The sequence below is a fragment of the Mus pahari genome, chromosome 5, assembly GCF_900095145.1.
Source record: "Mus pahari chromosome 5, PAHARI_EIJ_v1.1, whole genome shotgun sequence".
Lineage (NCBI taxonomy): Eukaryota > Metazoa > Chordata > Mammalia > Rodentia > Muridae > Mus > Mus pahari.
The window spans coordinates 127406743-127421626 of record NC_034594.1 but is presented as its reverse complement, the minus strand read 5'-3'; the positions used below and the strand labels follow the sequence as shown (position 1 = coordinate 127421626).

The following is a 14884-nucleotide window of genomic DNA, read 5'->3' as shown; positions in this document are numbered from 1 at the left end:
ACTCACTTGGTAGACCAGGCTGGCCTCGAACTCAGAAATCCGCCTGCCTCTGCCTCCCGAGTGCTGGGATTAAAGGCCTGCGCCACCAGGCCCGGCTGGATCACGACATTCTATGGTGTTATATCTCCCTGACCACCCTCCCACTAGCCAGCCACTGGCTTAGGCCTATCAGTCACCATTCCTGTGTGCCCCATCTGGGGCTCCAAATGTGAACTTCTGTGCAAGTTCCCATGGGAACAGAGGAATGTGCAATAGCTTGACAGGAGTAGTCCACCCCCGAAGAGTGTGGCTGTGGCCTTCATTATTTCTTTTAAACTGGGGAGTATGGGCTCCTCTCTTTGCTAATGAACAAACAAAGCCAGACATGAAATGACATAAGTGGCTCTGATCATTCCTCAAGTCTGTTGTGTTGCTTACCTTTTATGCAGCGTTAAACTAATTGATCCAGACATACTATACCCAGCGCTGTGAAGCAGCCACCACACAATTGCAGTACCGTTGTGAGGCCAGACTCTCCAGTGAGCTAGACGCCCCAAGCCCAGAAAATAACCTAAAAATGGCCTTAAATGTATCAAACTCTCATGGAATTCCTCGTGGCATTGGAAATAGAAGGGAAGTCTCTGGAAACTGTTTTTGCATGCAAGCAGAAACCCATGTTTCTATCCACCCAGCCTCATCTGCAACACAGGGAGACCTCAATCTGTCCTGGAGTGAATGCTGAACTTCCTCCTGAAGGCAATGAGAGTTCAACTAGAGGGGCAGCAGCATGAAATGATAGAGCCTGATGTAGTCAGAGCCAATATATGAACTTATGATAAAATACTGAAGTGACCAAAGGTAGTAGCATGTGATAGCCCTTCGATTCATTTAGAAAGGGAAAAGAGAGGATGGTACATAATCAGTATGTAAATAAATCTGTCACCAATAGGTTCAAGGTTAAGAAAAGGCTGTATAATGGGTAAAGTGGTCTAAATAACCTTCCAAGTGCGCTCTAGCATTACATTTCCAGGTTTTATACTGAGTACCTCCACAAAGAAACCCCTCTATTACTTTATGCCATCTTGTTTAAGCTTCATGCTTTATATTTACTTTAATATTTAGGGAAGGTTTCTTATTCCAGGGCAGGTCCTTGCCACCATGACCAGCTTGAGAGTGAGCTCTTAACCCTATGAGTCTCTCTGCTTAGAGGGGAGAGAGCTCCTGGGACAGCTTCTCAACCTGTTGGGTAGTGGTATGGCCCTACCTCAACTCTGGGCATATGAGTATTCTGTCACAGGAATGACATGAGAGCCTTTACTGCCGTCCACAGGCTGTGTTTGACTGCGTGGTGACCTCCTTGAAGAATGTCTTCAACATACTCATTGTCTACAAGCTCTTTATGTTCATCTTTGCCGTCATTGCTGTTCAGCTATTCAAAGGAAAGTTCTTTTATTGCACCGACAGTTCCAAGGACACAGAGAAGGAGTGCATGTAAGAGCCACTGCCATACACCTCTCATTGCTAAGGGGATCCTGACAAACCCTTCTCTACCTTCCATGTGTAGACTAGGTTTCCTTTTTCTCTTAACTCCTTTCCCATTGAATTATAAAGCAGGAAGAATTATAAAGTGAATAGACATTTGTTGAACTCCTTTACTGTATCAGATATGGTAAGAGACACTTTGCCTTAACCCTTAAGTTTTAAGTCTTTCTGATGATCTACTGAAAGGAGTTTTATTTACATTTTATAAATATAGATGATACACTCAAAATTTAGGTTGTCCAATTTAACAAAGGGTTAGCCTAACAAATGGTTAGCACTCTGGTATCAGAATTCATCCTACATCTGTTGGGCCCCAAGTACCAATTTTATTCCATGTTAGTATTTAATAAAACTTGTCCTTCCTTTTCTGTGATAGTCACTGTTACCCTGACATTCTTAAAGTGTATAAGAATGGTTGACTGTTCCACACACTTGCCTTAAAAGCATCATTTCATTTCTATTTTTGTTTCAGAGGCAACTATGTAGACCATGAGAAAAACAAGATGGAGGTAAAGGGCCGGGAATGGAAGCGTCATGAATTCCACTATGACAACATCATATGGGCTCTGCTGACCCTCTTCACTGTCTCCACGGGGGAAGGATGGCCTCAGTGAGTGATGGGGTGGGATTGGTATGTGTCTTGTAGGCTGAGCTAGGACTGTGTGGGTGCCTTGAAAAGCTGATTCAAGATGAACAAGGCTAACCCTTTGTTCTTCTACCAGGCAAAGTAAGTGGTTATTAGCAGGCGAGAAAGGCAGAAAAGAGGAAAAAATAAAAAACCCTTCAGACAAAGATGGAGAGGGGGAAGACAAAGCCAGGAAAACATCTGAAACTCAAAAAACCCTTCAGACAAAGATGGAAAGGGGGAAGACAAAGTCAGGAAAATATCTGAAACTCTTTTTTTTTTTCTTTGTTAATCTTTGAGTTGGGTAGGGCCCTCTGACTTATAGAACAAATGAGTTTTCACAACTTTCTATCCCTCAGGAGAATCCATGGGGGCTGTTTTAAATGGATTTATTCTTAAGGTTGTCCCTATACTTGAGAGCTCAGAGATGGAGGGATCTGGCAGACCACAGAGATGCTATGTAACACTAGACCCCTTTAGAAGGATGCAGGCTTTCATGCTGTCCACAGCAAGATGCTGATTTCTTTAAAAGGCTTAGCAACAAGTAAGACACCATTAGTTGGTGGGAGAAAACCAAATGGCACTAGAAGTCTGTTGGTATTGAACATGACAACATAACTAAAAGAGAATATCAATCTGTTGCTTAGGGGCAGAATGAAGATGGAAAGTAGGCTCAAAATGGCAGTAGTATTTTTTCTTTATGAACTTTGTTATGGTAACCCCAGATCAGTAGGGATTGGAACAAGTCAGAGAAGTCATATCAAGAGCTATAAAAGGTGACCCATCTCCTAGCAAAGCCATGGCTGTCATGTATCATCTGTACCCTCTCTTTTGGTCCTCACAGGGTTCTGCAGCACTCTGTAGACGTGACAGAGGAGGACAGAGGCCCAAGTCGCAGCAACCGCATGGAGATGTCCATCTTTTATGTGGTCTACTTTGTGGTCTTCCCTTTCTTCTTTGTCAATATCTTTGTGGCTCTCATTATCATCACCTTCCAGGAGCAAGGGGACAAGATGATGGAGGAATGTAGCCTGGAGAAGAATGAGGTAATGGATAGACTATAGTAAGGGACAGCAGGGGGAGCATCAGAAAAGAATAAGGACCAGCATGCTTCAAGGGAGAGACTGCATTTTCTAACTTTATGATAGCGTTAAAGCTATGAAGGCTTGGATGTGGGACTCCGTGGGTAGGAACACTTTTTCTAGTATAAGGACCCAAGTTTGAATCCTCAGCATCCACATAAAAAGCTGGGCTGGTGAGATAGATCCATGGCTAAAGGTACCTGCTTCCAAGCCTGATGATATGAATTCAGTCTCCAGGGCCCTCCTGATAGGAAAGCACCAACTCCCACAAGTTGTCCTCTAATTTTTGCATGTGAATTATAGTATAGGGCACACACACACAACTTTTTATTTTGTTCAAAAGCTAGGCATGGCTGCATGTGCCTATAGTCCCAACAGGGAAACACAAACAGGTAAATCCTGAGAACTTACTGGCCAATCAGTGAATGATGAGCTTCTGGTTCAGTGAAAGGTCCCAGTTCAGGGCAATAACACAATAGAAGAAGATGCCATGACCTTCTCTGACCAACATGTGTGTGTATAACCATGCACATCTGTACACTCACGTGCACATGTATCACACATACAGACAGGCATAAAAATATGCACAAAAATAAACTTGCAATTTCTACCCTTATATGTGATAGCCTAGAAGAAAAAAATGTGCTACAGTTACAGCATTAAGACATTTGCTTATGTCCCTTGCTCTCATGGCATCTGTGTTTCTAATAGCAGGGAATATGTTTTCTTATGTGCTCCCCCAGCACATGCATAGGTTTGGAACATTATTAGTTTCATGGTTGGGTTTGTTTTTTTAACAAAGGAGCTGAATTAGAAATGGTCATAGATTATAAGAGAAATACATTGGCAGATACAGGTTGAGCACCTCTAATATAAAAAATCCAAATGCTTACAAATCTACAACATTTTTGAATGATACGATATGGCAAGTAGAAAATTCCATACCATGAAACTTGATTTCATGTACAAGATTAATAAAATATTATATAAATTGCCCTTAGGCTATGTGAGTGAGACACATATGAAATATTAATGAATTTTGTGCTAAGCTGAGCATCCTGCCTTCAAACTATCTCATTACATTTGTGTAAATATTAACAACTCGGAAACAAATCTGATATCACAAATCACTCTGGTCCCACATAGTTCAGATATGGGATTCTTATGCAATAAATTGATAGCTATAACTATGGGCACTAGAGGAAAGTTTCCACCTAAAATCTCAGCCATATATGGTATAAGATGACTTTATTAATAACCAACACTTTCAACCCATATGACAGGATGCCTTCCAGGTGTCCCCAGATATGTAAGGTGACATCTTGCCTATAGTTTGGTTCTTATTGCGGCTTTATGACTGTGTAGCTCTTTCTTTTATCCTTATCCCTTCTTTCCTAGCCATCTTAACAGAGCCCATGCAAGGTTTAGGGGGGTTGAGCTAATTCTAATAACCTTGACTCTCTGCAGAGGGCATGCATCGACTTCGCCATTAGTGCCAAACCTCTTACCCGCTACATGCCACAGAACAGACACACCTTCCAGTACCGTGTGTGGCACTTTGTAGTCTCTCCATCCTTTGAGTACACCATCATGGCCATGATTGCCTTGAACACTGTCGTGCTGATGATGAAGGTGAGAAGTAATTCTGTTTGTGCAGTGCCTGGGAGATCACTCCGTCTTACTAGCTTACCACGTTTACCTGCTCTTGCATCCTGGAGTCTCTCTGATCTTATCTAGTTCAGTAGCCTGGTCCCTGAATTTCTGGGTAGGGGTGGGGTTATGGAATAAAATGCAGAGTAACAGGGTAGCAGTTAGGGACTCTCAGGAACAAAAGATGTCAATCGGGTCCACCTTTGACATTGTGGAGTCTAAAGGAGTACTGAAGTTAATGTGAGCCTGATCATATTTAATGCTAAGTGCAAAACACCTAAATCTGGAAAGTGCTTCTGTTGTGCTACCCTTACTCAGGGTATGAAGGTTATTATTGCTATTAAGGTATCCTGGGTGGGACATGGGTATGTGTTTTGCCACATAATTTGCATGCGTTGATGTGTTCCACCAGGTCAAGGTGAGAGCCAGACCTGGCATGTATATTCCACCACATACACATATGCCTTAAGGCTTTGACTCTATTATTCTTTTCTTCTCCCTCCTGGCAGTACTATTCTGCTCCTTGCACCTATGAGCTCGCCCTAAAGTACCTGAACATTGCCTTCACTATGGTGTTTTCCCTGGAATGTGTCCTAAAGGTCATCGCTTTCGGCTTCCTGGTATGTCTGTCCTAGCATCAACTTCTCTTCCTTTGGGGTACAAGCAAGTTACTGCTGTTCAAGAATGGTTCACCCTCTTACCCATCTAATAGCAAGTTTAAACAGGCTGCCATGTGAGTAGAGTAGGAGAAGAGGCAAAAGAAGCCACCTGCTTATCATCATACTCATCTAACAGTCTATGCCAATCCTACTGAATTCTGTCAGCCATAGGGCAGCCATCAATGGATTTTATTAGAACTACAATTGACACATAAAGAAATAAGATAAAAATTAAATTAGCAGGCTGGAGGGATAACTCAGCAGTTAAGAGCACTGGCTGCTTGCTCTTCCAGAGGTCCTGAGTTCAAATCCCAGCAACCACATGGTGGCTCACAACCATCTGTAATGGGATCTGATGCTCTCTTCTGGTGTGTCTGAAGACAGCTAAAGTGTGCTCATATAAATAAAATAAATCTTTAAAAAATTAGCTAAATTTTGAGTTATTTACTGGATATATATATATATATATATATATATATATATGCCTTTAAGTATGTATTCAGCATTATGGTATGATTATATGATGGTATTATATATGGTATGATTTGAATGGAAAAATATCTTTCATAACCTCAAACCAGCAAATAATAGATTTTAGTTATTAGTCTTCTGACCATAAAGTATCACAAAGGGCACCTTCTGCCAATGGAAATAAATGTTTATTATTTATGTTCACAATGTCCAAGTACTTTTGAGGGTTTGGGGGTAGGTGGGTGAGGATTCTGGAATTGGCTTTGAGAGAGAGATTGTAATGGAAATTATCCTGGCATGAGCTCTTTTTTTATTTCTCCTCAACTAGTAATTATAATTGTTTGACAAACTCTTGCATCTGTTCCCAAGACTGTTAACAAAACCTTCCCTTTGCATCAGTGCACTATAAACAAAATCCGTCCCTCCCTCTCCTCCTGCTTGCTTCAGGGTGTGCTGTGTGTGTTCAGTGGGGTGCAGATAAGCCCATTTGGCAACTGTTTCACACTCATTCAGGGTGTGCATTATCCTGTCCAGGGTATACGGTCCAGGTTGCTTTCCTAGCACACAGGGGAAACTGTGCTGTAAATCAAAATGAGTGCTTCTGGTAGCAGCCGTAACAGGGGCCTCTGGGCTGGGCTTCATAATTGTCAGTGTTGCTTGTGGAGGCTGTTTCCAGTCTCCCGGTTCTTTATCCAACCATTAATTTGATTATTTGGGGTGGAGAGTTGAAAGGAACCCATTGCAGTGGCTGCATTGTGGAATTCCTGACTCCCTTTTGAGTGTTTTGAGACTCGAGGAAATAAAAAGGTAAAAGGAAACTTCCATCAAACAAAGATGCCTTTATAAAATCGTCCAGCCCAAGTAGGGTGAAGTGAAAGGGGGAGGGGATCCAGCACCAACATGGGGAAAGCTTCTCTTTGAGTCTTGGTGTTGACATCGTCTGTGACTTAAGCCCCAATTACGTGTAATTATGGTGAATGCTGAATACATACTTAAAGGCTTAACTAGAGGATTCGGCCTTGAGCCCTGCTTCCTTCCCACCCTCATCCCTGTGTTTCATTCAAGGCCTGGAGTCATTCATACCAGAAAAGGCACTGTTACATTGATTTGACATATGAAGCTTTCAGAATGCCCCAACATGTACTGTTTGGTCAGATCTTCTCATTAACTCGGAAACAGGCAGAGTAGATATTGTTGCCATTGCTACTATTATCCTTTTTTTAAAAAAGCAAAGTTCATAAGATGTGTAAAAGTTATACAATAAAATGTAAAATTAGAAAGTGGGTGTAAATAAAATGGAACGAAAAGAGGAAACTGGGCTACCATACAGTGCTTTCTTCATCCTTTTTTTTCTTTCTGTGTAACAAGTGCATTCGATAGGTTTATTTATATTCCTCTTTTATAGGTGAACTATAGCTCAGGGAAGATTAAAACTTTGTTCAGAGTTAGTGAAAGACAAATCAGGAGTTTGATCTTGGTCTATCTGACCTCAGAGTTCACAACAATCTACTAGTTTATTAAGCAACTAGGGCATATTCCAAACTCCCCAGTGGATACCTCAAACTGAGGTTAATCTGATGTCTACATATTCTTTCATATATGGCTAAATGATACGACGGGGTTCTGAGAGTCACAGTTATCTTTGTTTCTTTTCCTATTGATGTGATAAACTATGCTCTGACACATGCAACTTAAAAGATAAATGGTTTATTCTGTCTCAAGGATGCAGCCCAGTGTTCAGAGAGTCCAAGTGTCAGGTGCTTGAAGCCATGGGTCACATGACATTCACAATCAGGAAACAAAGAATGATGAATACATATGTCCAGTCAGGTCACTTTCTTTATATAGTAACATGATCCCAGCCAGGGTGGGTCTTCCCACTCCATAACACAACCAGGATAACCCCTTGCAAGCATGCTCAGAAGCCCATCTCCCAGATGATTGTAGATTCTATCAAGTTAACACTAATATTGTTCATCTGTTAATTATGTCAAACTAACACAAATATTGTTCAGTGATCTTATCACTTTGTAAATATCATAGTATGTATTTACAAACTGTAACAGCTCCATCACCAGACAGCATATTATGAGACCCACTGTGTATCTAGTGTGTCACTAACAGAAATACTATCATGAAGTCTTTAACAGAAATGTGTTTTGTCTTATCAAGTTGAGAGTTTTTACTTAAAGAAAGCACTTCAGATGTTCTCTTTAGCGTTCTATAATTTTTCACTTAATATTTTGGATTGTGTAACTAAGATCATGGGAAATGAAACTACAGATAAAATAGAATATTACTGTAGTGCACAATGTGGGATGTGCCATTGCAAGGCATCCTCAATTGGAATTCAAGGCTTCTAATCCTCTAAAATGAGGAAATTCATCTCTGGATGGAGAATAGGAGAGCCTTGAAATTTGGGGACCTTCAGGGCCCCACTTAGCTCCCTTCTTAGTGAGTTAAGTGCTCCACTGGAAGGTGAACTTGTTCACAAAGTTGAGTACATCTGTTCTCTCTCTCTCTCTCTCTCTCTCTCTCTCTCTCTCTCTCTCTCTCTCTCTCTCTCTCTCACATATATATATATATATATATATGACTCTGCAATGAGATCTCCCTAAACCTTAGTTTTCCCACACAGAAAACAAGGATAATAATAGCTGTCTTATCAATATGTGATACTCATTACACAAAGCCCCCCTCCGCACATAGCTTTCTCTGTGGCATAGCTTCGCTGTTATGCCCAAGCCTTCTATTCAGTGCTCTATAAACTTGTGACATTTGGCACAACCTAACCTTCAGATCCACAAGAAGGACAAATGAGCAGAAAGAATATCAAGGATCTGGAACAGAGGATAAAGATCATGTGATCATAAATGTGAGAGTAGGTCAGAGGACGTTTTGGTGGCATCCCCAAAACTGATGGTGGTACCTGGTACCAAGGGGAAAGGAGGAGTGGGTATCCTGTTTTAAAGAATGTAGCCCAAGGTATGTGCTATCTGAGGTTGGATGTACACATCATACATTCGGAAGCAAGTGGAGTTATCTGGTTGGTAGACTCTCTGGGTCTTTTGTATCTCCCCAATATCATATTCAATTAATCTCCTCATTTATATATAACACTTAACTACTCTTATGGTATAACAGAGCAGAAAAAGGGTGGGGGAGTTGGAGTCTATTCATCCTACTGTCAATCATCTGTTCTGAAAAGACAGCTTTGTGGCTGTCTGTAACCTTTTGTCCCATTGAAGCCAGTCCTCTTGAAGCAATAAAAATAATTAAGAGGTTAAAGTTGTATAATGCTTAATGTTTAATAGCTGTGTACTTATCCCAATTCCCTAAAGTATATACATTACAAATGTAAAGCTTTTACTTTGTTGATCAAACCCAGTAGCATGGGTAAAAACAAATGTTTGCTAATTAAAAAAAAAAAAAAAAACTTTCTTATGGGATTTTTAGTGACAGTTTCAAAAACATGGTCTACAAATAGTTGTGGAACTGCTTTAAAAATGAGGAGTTCCCAAATTAGTAAAGGAGAAACAGAATTTCGGGTTAGAAACAGGAAACTGAGCCCAAAGTTAGAATGAACTTATGCATGAATTGACAAGTTTTAATTCCAAGTGACAAAGTTATATAATGAAAGATGGTTTTTTTCCCCTTTCTTTCCTTACAATGTTCGTGTTATTGAATGCACATGGCAGAACTATTTCCGAGATACCTGGAACATCTTTGACTTCATCACGGTGATCGGCAGTATCACAGAAATTATCCTGACAGACAGCAAGGTGAATGATTCACAAGATCGCTGTAGTTAAGCTGTATCCTGGTGTAGTATTTAAAAACATCTTCTCCACATACACTCCATTTATAACCCATCCAATCAAACAGGTCCCCTCTGTGTTGGAAGTCCCCTGCATCCTTCCTGAGCAATAACCAGAGAAAATAAACTTGGGGATGGTGATGGTCCTCATAGAAGCCTTAGGTATATTTGCATGACTCAAATGGAAGATATCTAATAGAGGTGCTGGAAGAAAGCTAATATTGGGTGTATTGGGTGTTTGGCTGAATTCTCCAAAGAGAAACAGAGTGTCTTTAACCTCCAAGTTGTTAGACTGAAAGTGTTTCCCTAAGGATCATGTGGAGAGCTTGTAATTATTGAATACCAGAACGCCATTGTGTTGAGGGGATTAGGAGCCTGCTCTTTAGGAATTTAAGTGCAGAATTTAGAGCATTTGAAAAAACTGGGGAAGCCAGTTTTCCTCCCCTGTGTGCTGGTATACTCCTCAAACCCATCTATCTACCTGGGACTAGGAGCCCAGCTGGGAGACTTAAAGGGAGACCCACTGGGTGCCCCTCGACAGGAGTTAGGTTAACTGCAAAAGACAGAGACTGCCATCTATTTTGTGATCTGAATAAGGAATAAATGTGAAAATACCAGTGCTTAGCTCTTTCTAAATGAGCATATTGTCACTAATTACATGTTTCCTTTTGGTCCACCAGCTGGTGAACACCAGTGGCTTCAATATGAGCTTTCTGAAGCTCTTCCGAGCTGCACGGCTCATAAAGCTTCTGAGACAGGGCTACACAATCCGCATCTTACTGTGGACCTTCGTGCAGTCCTTTAAGGTAAGCGGCTCCCCTCCCTGAGGGTGGAACACCGCATGCTGGACAACACTGCTGCGGCATCCTCACCCTGGTTCCTTCACATCTGGGAAGGAGTTTGTAAACTTGAAGTTCATTAGAAGCATAAATACAACAGTTCTTGATTATAGCACAGGTTGGCTGGCTAGTGATCAATTCATATCTACATTACAGAATCTTATTCTAAAAATATCACTTTCACTTTGTAATGAGTCTTTCTTTTCCTCAGCACTGAGACAGGGATGTGCTTTATGAATTATGTGCTGTCCTCGAGTATTCTAAATCTCCTTGAGCAATCCTGCCCATACATAGAGTCAGCCCCCTGTTGTCAGATGCCTTCAGTGTGTTCAGGAACTCGTCAGTGACATTACTTCATGGAAAAGTTTTCCAGAGGACTTTACAACTCATACTTCATAAAAAGATGACTCATGTACAGTTCACTATGTCTTCAGCCTGGGCACCTCTTGAACTATTGAATGAATAGTATACTAATGGCGCATGCACACACGCATGCACACACGTGCGCGCCCACACACACTCACCACACACACTCAAGTCTTATAAAAGCTAGGGATGTTTGATCAAGTTATGACAATATGTTTCTTTTAAACATTCTCATGGGACTGTACATATGTCCAGGCATATAAAGGTTTGCTAAAACATAGTTGCCTGAAACCCACTTCAATGACAGTATTAGTAAAGTTTCCAAACATACTTTCTTTGAGCTTTAGCAAGAGCATAAATTAAATGTCTTTTTGACATCTAACAAATAACATAATTAGATCACTGAGGCCTGGGTGCATTTCTTTTCTTGCAAACAAAGTTTTTCAATTAATATATTAAAAATAAATTTGATAAAATTGACTCAAAGATGACAAACCATAAATTCACCAAATTGTCCTCCCACCTTTTATTTTGACATTTAATTAAATTTAAGAAGACAGGACAGTAAAATCATAGCATGTAACCACCTGGAAAGGGATTTTCCTTATTATATTATTATATATCCCAACATATTCCTTATTGATTTGTTTCATCATCAGAATCTTTACAGTTTGAGATGAATTAGTGGCAGGCATGTCCGGACTCCAAGATATGGCCTTGGCTTTTCCACCCTAGCCCTAGCAAGAACCAATTTTTTGGCAGGGTTATTCCCACAGAGGCCTCACCCCAATGAACTCCAGTGTTCCATGGTTAGATGACAGAGGAGAATTTCAAAGCCTTATGTTTGCCCTCTGATTCTTGAGTGAGTTCAGATTTAGAATTAGAAAGATGGACTTCTTTTAAAGCTGTTTTTTTTAAAAACTTTATTTTAAAATGGCTGCCCATCAGGCGTCAGTTGTTAGTGAGTCTAAGAGATAAGTGTCATACTGTCATGTTATCTCATCACTGAGACTCTGTGACACTGTGTCCTATTGAAGCTAAAGAAAATGATGTCAAAAACTGACAACCGAATGGGTAGCATATTCAGTGGGTGTTACAAGAACGTAGAGGGCAAGTGCATCCGAATCCCAGTGGGGTAGTATTGTGGATGGGCATTTCCTCTTCAGGACAGTTCTGCGATGCTGTACAAAAACAGATTGCCTAACAATAAAAAATTTAAAGGTAAATTCACTTATGCAAATCCAAAGCAGAGAGCGTGTCCGATATTAACACTATACCACTGCCTTTACCTACTCTGACCTAATCCTAGGATTCATCCAGATCTATCTCTACCCCATGTTCAGAATGTCAAAACTCTTTTTTATTATTTTGTATTAGAATGCATTTTGTGACCAGAAAGAACAGGAGCTAGGAGAACAGATGGAATCTTTGGTGTTCTCCCAAGGTTTGGAGTAGCAAGATGATCTTGCACTGGAGACTTTGGGTGGTGAAGGAAGAACAAGGCCAAGCCAAATGGGTAGACTAGGGCATAGAGCATCAGTGCAGGCAGCGGGGAACCTGCCTCCTTCTGCCAATCTGTGTGGAAATGCAGCCATTCCTTTCCTTACACCCTGGGACTCAGTGCTTTATGGAGGAGGAGCTTCCTCATTGGGTTTCAGGTGCATTTTAATTTGTCCCCTATTGAAGTGGAAACTTAAGGGTTCTTTGGAAAGTCAGTTGTGTCAGGTAGTGTTTTGCTGGGGACAAACACGTAAAGAAGTGTTTTCCTGAAATGGACATAGGTAAAAGGATGTTTTGCTAAAGCAAGCATGTGAAAGGATGTGTGATGAAGGATCCTTCCATTAATGGCATGCATGTATGGGTCTGTCTTACACTGCATTGTTTAACTCCATTTGTCATGACTCCATAGTGAGAAATGCACCAAAAAACTTTTGGTGATGTGCTGGCAGCTTCTTGTTGCTTCTACAGACTTGGAGCAGTTGGCAGAGTGACGTCAGCTGATACAGACTAACATAGAGATTTGCTAAGACAGACATGTGCTGAGACAAGACACACGTGGTGAGGACCTATGGAGGACACATGATATTTGGAGGGAGTATAAATAGGAACCAACAAAGAATGGCAAAGCATACCTCTGCAATGCTTGTTGGTCTCACATCTTCACTGATCTCCACTTAGTTGAGACACACACACAGGACAAAAAAAACTTCTCAGGGTCCCTATTGGTCCTAATTCTTCTTGATGACTCATGCTTATTTGGCTGAGGCCTAGCTGTCTCTGCTAGGTCATGGCACCATTGCTGACTCATGTTTACTATCCCGGCAATACCAAACTAGACTGCTGGGATATTCACGAAGTGTTGGCTAGTGGATGGAGCTGCCACTGCTAAATCCTGTACACGGAACTGCTAATTTCCGGACAATGCAGGTGGGATTTGCTCCAAAAAACAATTTCTAAACAGGTCCACTTCCCCCCATATCCTAATATCCTTTCTTTCCCACTGCCTCTGGCGAGTGGTAAGCTAGAAGGGAGGTTAAACCATTTAAAACCTGTCATTAAAAGTAGGTTCAGAAAAAATTTAAGCCTATACTCTATTCAAGTTATAAATAGTCCCTCTTGGGGTTCTTCATTTTGTTAACTCTGTTGATAAGCTCTGCCCTGCTCTAGCCATCTGAAAGCCTTTGACTGTTCTCCTAGGACTCATGGTATACATACTCATGACAAGATTGAGACTCACAATGGCACTGGCTGCCTGGGAGCTTACTGAATGGTAAAGAAGAGGGAATTTCATGTCAGTATAAGGATCACCACACAACTCTATTGGGCCATCCTGCTCCAAACCTCAACTCTCCTGTGTCTACCCCTGCCCCAGAATGGCAAGAGCAAGAGCAAGTCCTTGCCTTCTATTTTCATAAATAAAAATGTTATCATCACAAAGTGGCAGTAAGCATATACAATATAGATTTTTAAATTTTTGTCTCGTGGATTCATTACAGTTTCATAATGGCTGACACTTAGCAGGCTTTGGGGGAATTTATGTGAAATACGATAAAATATTGAAAGGATTAAGCACTGGAAAATGGTGTTTCATCAGAAGATAAAAGATACTTCTAGGAATGGATAACAAGGAACCTCTTGTCATTTAGCTTTGCCTCCAGGCCCCCCACTATGAGTTATACATTAGATGTGGGGATGAGAGCGAACAATGCAGAGACCTTGAAGCCAAAACTTCGTTCTTCTTTAATTTGGGCCATAGCTGCTAAGACTGTTAGTCTTCTGCATGTCAAGTGAAATGTCTCTCCAACTCAGAAAGTTTTGCTAGCCCTCTTTGGAGATAGGGGTCACATATCCATCAGAAGACTCGGGAGTATTTTAAAAAAGGAAAGACTACTCCAAACAGAATAGCTCTAAGGATCAGTGTCAGTCCTGCTTCAAATAGCCTCAGGGCAAGAGCTTCTGCCTTGCCAATGACTGCAGGAGCAGTGGTATCCTTGATTAATTATTATCTCTGGCTTCCCTTGCAGGCTCTCCCCTATGTCTGCCTTCTGATTGCCATGCTTTTCTTCATCTATGCCATCATTGGGATGCAGGTGAGTGGCCTGATGGGGCAGCAGCTGCCCACATGGTCTCTGGCAGAGTTGAGGATGATGTGAACAGTGTCACTTGACTAAGAAACTTCTCCACTGTCTTGTTGCATTATGATCTTGGGAATTTCACATGGGCCAAGTGGTTCCTTAGGTATACAGGGTGGTCTGCACTGGGGACTTCGTATGAGGTCTCCCAATCACACTGCTGACTTCGGACTAGCTTGGCTTCTATGATAGAACTAAGGCAAAATGGCATCAATGTTTTCA

The 14884-nt window shown here is 41.2% G+C and overlaps 1 protein-coding gene across 8 annotated transcripts in view; it reads left to right on the top strand.

The window, feature by feature from the left end:
* Positions 1–14884, top strand: part of Cacna1e (calcium voltage-gated channel subunit alpha1 E) — a 478307-nt gene that overhangs the window by 421913 nt on the left and 41510 nt on the right. For all 8 annotated transcript variants that reach the window (XM_029539216.1, XM_029539219.1, XM_029539215.1 and 5 more), the window contains 8 exons: positions 1310–1470; positions 1994–2131; positions 2991–3192; positions 4696–4860; positions 5388–5498; positions 9707–9790; positions 10506–10631; positions 14555–14620. In XM_029539216.1, coding sequence (XP_029395076.1) covers positions 1310–1470; positions 1994–2131; positions 2991–3192; positions 4696–4860; positions 5388–5498; positions 9707–9790; positions 10506–10631; positions 14555–14620 — 1053 coding nt within the window. The remainder of the gene's footprint in view (positions 1–1309; positions 1471–1993; positions 2132–2990; positions 3193–4695; positions 4861–5387; positions 5499–9706; positions 9791–10505; positions 10632–14554; positions 14621–14884) is intronic.